Raw genomic sequence first — 6,542 nt, forward strand, 5'->3', positions numbered from 1 at the left:
GATCCGCCCTCTTCGGCCTCCCAAAAGTGGTGGGATTACAGGCGTGAGTCACCGCGGCCGGTACTTCTTTTTTAAAAAATCTGTTAATCTTTTCCGCCTCCCAATTCCCAAAACCCAGCCGAGACCTCCGCGCCTCGCTTCCTCCTCCCTTCCTACTCCCAGGCCCTCCCTGCCCGGAGTCCGCCCCTCCCGGTGCAGCTCCGCCCCATCCCGAGGCGGTGCCCCGCAGGTGGAGTGAAGTGGGAGAGGTCGCAGCCCCACCTCCTCTACACAGGAAAGCTCAGTGGCCCCCATGCCAGGATGTCCCAAGCGTGGGTCCCCGGCCTCGCGCCCACCTTGCTGCTCAGCCTGCTGGCTGGCCCCCAAAAGGTGAGACTTGGGAGGTAAGGTTGTTGAACTTTCCGGCCCTAACCTTGTAGGTCAGGAGACTGCTTCGGGAGCCCGGTCGCTGCCTTCGCCTTGTCAGGATTTCCTCCTGACCACACGAAATTAGCAACTTCCTTTCTCTTTGCTGTGGAGGTGGAGGTGGGGGCAGCGGAGGAGGCCCTGGGAGAGCCTGGGTTCTCCCACTTCTGAGGGGGATCCTGTGGTGGGAATTGGCCGCTGCCTACCACCTATCTGACACCTAGCACCTCGCTGTGAATAGGGACTTTGGACTCCGTATTAGTCTCAGCCTGTGCTTCCAGCTCCTTCCCCCCTTGAGGTCTGGACACTTGCACCAGCACATAGCCCCAGCTCTCTTCCTCCAGTGCTGGGTGACCCTGGGGATGTCCCCACCCTCTTTGGGGCCGTTTCCCTACTTGTTCCCTACGGGAGAGGAGGCTCCCTCATCCTCTTCTAGGAGTGAGTAATCCCAGCCTGTGGTGGGATTTGACCTGGCTGCCTGACCAAGGCTGGGGTGACCTCTGAAATCTGTGGTTTGGCGAGGGAGGTGCAGGGTTTGAGCGCTTCTTCGGTCCTTCTGTTCCTCCCAGGTAAACGCTACAGGTGATGGCGAAGGCAATCCAGCCCTGGTATGGGTGATTGTCCTAGGAACAGACAAGGGTCTAGAAAATGCATTTGTGACTTATTTCCATTTAAGAACCAGACGGAAGTCAGGACCTGCTTCCAGAACAGGACCCCCTCACACATCTAGGCTGAGCTTTCAGAGTGGCTCTGCCAAAGCCCCTCTGTGGACCCGGGTTAGTGAGCAAGGTGCTTCTTCTAAATCATCGGGCAGTCAGTGTGTGTCCATGCTGGGCTGGGCACCCTCTGCTTTACCCCACCTGCCCACCTCAGGGGCAAGGTGCTGTTAATGCTCTCAATTCTGGAGTTGAGTAAGCTGAGAATTACTCACTCCCAGCCAAGACCACCCTGAAGCTCCATAAAACTCAGCCTCTGAACCACCCCAGACAAGACTACCCCATGGTTAAAATGCGAGGAGGCAATCTGGGAGATGAGCTCCTCCCCTCCCAAACCGGACCTTGAGACTAATTTACTAAACTTGTTACTTCTCCCAAACCGGACCTTGAGACTAATTTACTAAACTTGTTACTTATCCGTCACTTCTTAGTTGGGGTCCAAGAGGGATGAGGGACAGAGTGAGGTCTGAGGGGGAAGGGGTGCTGCTGAGTGCCTGGATCGATCCCTTGATTTGTCTCCAAGCTCTCTCTCTCTCTCTCTCTCTCTCTCTATATATATATATATATATATATATATATACACACACACACATATAATTTAAATATATTTAAATTATATATATGTGTGTGTATATAGAGATTTAAATTATATACTTATGTGTATGTATGTATATATATGTGTACATATATACACATACATATATGTGTGTGTGTGTGTGTGTGTGTGTATATAAAATTTAAAGAATAGAGATGGGGCCTCGCTATGTTGGCCAGGTTGGTCTTAAACTCTGGACTCAAGCAATCTGCCCACCTCAGCTTCCCAACATGCTTAGGATTATAGGCATGAACCAGTGAGCCCAGAGCCTGTCTCCAATTCTGTAGTCATTCTTGTGTGCTGTGTGATTTGGATTCAAAGACTCACCCTCTCTGGGCCAACCTGCAGGGGTTCCTTCCTAGATCCTGTCCCCACAAGGGTACAAAGCCTGTGAGAAGTTACTCAGCCTGGAACTGAGCATGGAAAAGGGGAATCACCCCAACTGTTATTGGCTATCACTGGTATTCTTATCTTTACTGTTGTGACTTGCAGTTGAAATGTTATTGCCAGCACTTTGGGAGGCCAAGGCAGGCAGATCGTGAGGTGAGGAGATTGAGACCATCCTGGCTAACACGGTGAAATCCCTCCAGTGCTGGGTGACCCTGGGGTTGTCCCCACCCTCTTTGGGGCTGTTTCTCTACTCATTCCCTAGGGGAGAGGAGGCTCCCTCATCTTCTTTTAGGAGTGAATAATCCCAGCCTGGGACAACATGGTGACATGCACCTGTAGTCCCAGCTACTCAGGAGGCTGAAGCAGGAGAATTGCTTGAACCCGGGAGACGGAGGTTGCAGTGAGCCGAGATCGCACCACCGCTCTCCAGCCTGGGAGACAGAGAGAGACTCCATCTCAAAACAAAAACAAAAACAACAAAACAACAAGAAAAAGATAAAGATAATAGTGGTTTTGCCAAAGCTGGCTTCCTATTTTTTAGCGTTGGTTGTTTGTCCCAGGGCTAGGGTGAGGTGACAGATACCTTCCCCCACCACCCATTTCCTATGTTCCAGCACCTACATCCCTTCCCTACAGTCTGGGAGCAGGCCAGGATGAAATGAAACCAGGTAATTGATGAATGCTTATTCATTCATTCTGGACTATTGGGTTTTCAACAGTGATGCAACAAAAATCCCTGCCCTCGTGGAGTTTGCCTTTTACGCAACTGATAGACAATTAAGATAAAGTATGTTAGATGTTGATAAGAGATGTGGAAAAAAATTAAGCACACTAAGGGGAAGGAGAGTGGTTATCATTTTAAATAAGGCAGAGAGGGAGGGGGCGGAGCCTGCCCTGCAGCCACCGAGAAGAGTGTTCCAAGTCAGTGTGGCCTTGACATATAATTGCTATCAATGGGGTGAAATTCTGTAAGATGCCCTGGATGCCCTGCAGACCTAGTACAGAAGAGGGAGGTTTGGGAGGCGGGGTCCTGGAAGCTTTGCAGAGCATGGAATCCCCTAGGCAGGGATCTGAAGGATGAATAGAGGCTCAGACAGGTGTAAAACACCCAGATATGTTCAGAAAACTTCCAGTGGGTGTGTGTGAGACGAAGAGAAAGGGGAGGGAGTGGCAGCTGCTCACTGGTGGGGTCTGTACCCCAGGGAGCCACCGAAGTGGGCTTCCAGCAAGGTTCTTTGGTGATGAGATTTGCATTATAGGAAGAGTCCTTCTGCCCTCAGTGTCTTCAGTGACTGAGGGTGGGATAAGGAAAGTCGCCAGTGCCCTGGGCCATGGATGTCTCGGCAGAAGGCAGGTTGGAAGGGTGGTCAGAAAGGATGGGCTTATAAATGTGGGGTGGGGGCGGGGGACGGGAGGGGGGAATGATGAAATATGGTGAGAGAGGAAGGGGAGCTGGGGCCAGCCAGGGGTCAGCTGGGCTCCAAGCACTCACCTGGGAACATGGTGGAGTGAGGTGAGGAGGGGCTTGCAGGAAGAGGCTGAGTCTTCTGGGGACCTGCGGGCTGTGAGGTACCTGGGCAGCACCTGAGTAGAGCCCCACCCCGGCATCCCCAGTTTATGACCCCTGACCTCTCTCTTCTTCCACAGGTTGTAGCCAGATGTGGTCTCTCCTTGTAAGTCTGGAACTTTGGCCATAACTGCCGATCTAGGGATGGGGGAGGAACAGCCAAATCACGCCCTGCATGCCTTGGGGGCCTGGGGGGCCAGAAACTCCATCCATCCTCACACACTCCTAATCCAGCCAGAAACAGTCCCCCCACTTTCCCAACCAAAGAGGGAGACCCCACCCTCTCCCTGCACCAACAAACTCAGGACTTCCACACTTGGGGGCAGATCTGAAGCCTGACCCCAGTGCTTCCTACTGCAGGGCCAGGTTGTCTCCCCTCTGAGGGTCCCCTGGGTTGGAGGCAGGGGGCTAACCCTAATATAGATATCCCAGAAGCCTGAGCACAGGGGTGGGGGCGGGGGTAAGGGTCAATGGGCAGAAAAGCGTTTCCATTAGGTCGGCACCAGGTGTTCTGAAAGCACCCGTTCCCTGACCCCTCATGCTCTACGGGTGCCAGCGATGCCTTGAGGCCTGCTCCCCTGCACCTCCTTAGAGTGGCCACTGCAATGCCCCATCCCCACACCTGCCTGCTGAGGTCAAAGGATACTTCCTCCACCCGTGTTACAGATAAGGGGCGTGGGGCCCAGCAGGGAGCTGTACCGGGCACGAGCGCACAAGCCCTTCCCCAGAGTCCTGCTGAGCTCAGAGGGGCCTGTACGCCCTACCCCACTAAGGCGCAGCTTATGCCCTGAGCATATGGTGTATTTTGGGGAGGCTAGGATCCTTCTGCCTTTCCACTCTGGTGCCAACAGCTTCTCCTTCCCCCTTCTGTGCCCTCCAACCAGCACCTGCCCCAAAGGATTCAAATGCTGTGGCGACAGCTGCTGCCAGGAGAACGACATCTTCCCTGGCCCTGTGAGGTGAGCCCAGGGCTGGTTCCTCTGGACACAGTCCTTGGAGGGGTCTGGTCCACACAGGGCCAGGCCAGGCACCTGCTGAGGGAGTGGTGTGGGTGGTGGGAGCAGGGAGGTGTGGCAGGTGGCCTGGGGACTCAGGGTGTTCTTGGTGGTCCCCACCCCAGGATCTTCGTCATCATCTTCCTGGTCATCGTGTCCCTCTTTTGCATCTGTGGCCTGGCTAAGTGCTTCTGTCGCAACTGCAGAGAGCCGGAGCCAGACACCCCAATGGATTGCCGGGAGCCCCCGGAACTGCCCTACATCATCCCCCCAGAGAGGGTCAGAGCACCCTTCTCTGCATCCCCACCCCCCTACAGTGAGGTGGGTGTCTCATCACCATCCCTACCTTGCTTCTGGCTGGCTGTGCAGCGGGGACAGTGGAGGGCCCTTCGACCCTGGGGGGCACTCTGCACCCAGCATTGGGCCACCCCTCTCCCTGGTAACCATGCCTCAGCTGGCATAGGGGAGTAGTGGCCAGGGCCAGGGCCCAGGAAACTGAACTCCCTCTTTTTCCTGCAGGTGATTCTGAAGCCTACCTTGGGCCCAACTCCCACAGAGCCACCCCCTCCCTACAGCTTTAGGCCTGAAGAATATACCAGGGACCAGAGGGGCATTGACAACCCAGCCTTCTGAGTCACCTCCTGCCTGGAATCTTGCCGTCAGCAGCCTCCTCCCCAGTGCACCCTGGATCAAGCTAGAGACTGCTGGCACCCCAGGAGTGCCCCTGCCCATCCTGCCACCTCTGCGTTCATTCTTGGATTTAACTTATTGCTTTTTCTGCTTCTGTTTCCACCCTATCTGCCTCTCTTGTCCTGAGGGTTAGGCTGGAGTGACAGTATTGGCCCACACCCCAACCCAAGAAAGAGGCTGCCAGGAGGAGAATGCCAGCCATTGGAGGTGCCCAACAGCAGAATGGACTACTCTGAGGGGTAGTAAGAGCCCCATTTCTGGAGGCATGCAAATCTTGACTGGACAGCCAGCTCTGACATTTTATCAGGGCACTTCTATACCTGTGAGAGATTGAACTGGATGAGCTCTGAGCCAACTTCCAGTACTACCTGAATAGAGAGCTCATTGTACCCTCCCGCGACACATGATAAACAGATGTCCTCACTGAACATTACTGGCTCGGCTGAGAGCCTGCCTCTGGTTGTGTGGGGAGGTGCATGGAGAAGTGAGCCCAGGCACTGCTGGGGGGTGCGGTGATGGGGTCGCTGCGCCGAAATCCTACCACTGATGAGTCCTCCAGGTCTGGAAGAACAGCCCATCTGTGGGTCGCCCCTGGGGACAGGCTCTTTCTAGATGCCTTGGCTGTCGTTTTTTGATGTCTCTGTTTGCCAAAGAGCCTGGAAATGGGGTAGGCATGTCCCTTGTGTGGGTTTCCCAATCCCTTCTGCCCAAGGCTTTCCTGGGAGACATGGAGCCCAGCTCTCTGGCTGTCTTACCATGACTTGGTGAGAAGTTGACTGCAAGGGGTTAGATCCAGGAAGCAACCCTGGAAACCACCTGCTAGGAGAAGGTGGGGGTGGGGAGGAGCTCAGGAGAGAGCAGTGGGTGGGGCTGGGCATCTGTGGAGTGGGGCTTTAGGAGACCTTGAACGGCCCCACCCTGGAATCTATAGGGAAGGGAGGAGGTGGCAGGTTCCACCCTCCTGTACCAGCCCCACCTGTGGGAGTTAACCCACAAGGGAAAGAATGTTCACCCCAGCAGCATGGGAGAGTCTTCACTGGGGTTCGACCCATGGGGGCCTGACGTGGTCATGCAGAGTGGGGTGAGACAGTGCCAGTTTCTTGGGACTCAGATGGGGCTGGGCGCCTCCACCCCGATTTTTGTCTTTGCACTGTGCCCCCACAACCCACTCAATGCTAGCCTCC

General features: G+C 54.8%; 1 protein-coding gene across 1 annotated transcript; it reads left to right on the forward strand.

The window, feature by feature from the left end:
- The first annotated feature begins 201 nt into the window (after positions 1-201).
- Positions 202-5,794, forward strand: TMEM92 (transmembrane protein 92). Its single transcript, XM_017540122.2, has 5 exons — positions 202-369; positions 3,754-3,779; positions 4,558-4,632; positions 4,794-4,989; positions 5,188-5,794. Exons 1-5 carry the CDS (start codon positions 301-303, stop codon positions 5,299-5,301), a joined length of 480 nt encoding a protein of 159 aa, XP_017395611.1. The 5' UTR covers positions 202-300; the 3' UTR covers positions 5,302-5,794.
- The last annotated feature ends 748 nt before the right edge of the window (positions 5,795-6,542 follow it).

Source organism: Cebus imitator, unplaced genomic scaffold (genome assembly GCF_001604975.1).
Source record: "Cebus imitator isolate Cc_AM_T3 unplaced genomic scaffold, Cebus_imitator-1.0 Scaffold123, whole genome shotgun sequence".
NCBI classification, from domain to species: domain Eukaryota; kingdom Metazoa; phylum Chordata; class Mammalia; order Primates; family Cebidae; genus Cebus; species Cebus imitator.

What these genes read in the sequence shown, in the direction of transcription:
- TMEM92 (XM_017540122.2), top strand. Translation starts at nt 301, where the DNA reads ATGTCCCAAGCGTGGGTCCCCGGCCTCGCGCCCACCTTGCTGCTCAGC. An exon ending in ATCTTCCCTGGCCCTGTGAG is followed by an intron (nt 4,633 to 4,793) that starts GTGAGCCCAGGG and finishes TCCCCACCCCAG; the next exon opens with GATCTTCGTCATCATCTTCC. An exon ending in CCCCACCCCCCTACAGTGAG is followed by an intron (nt 4,990 to 5,187) that starts GTGGGTGTCTCA and finishes TTTTTCCTGCAG; the next exon opens with GTGATTCTGAAGCCTACCTT.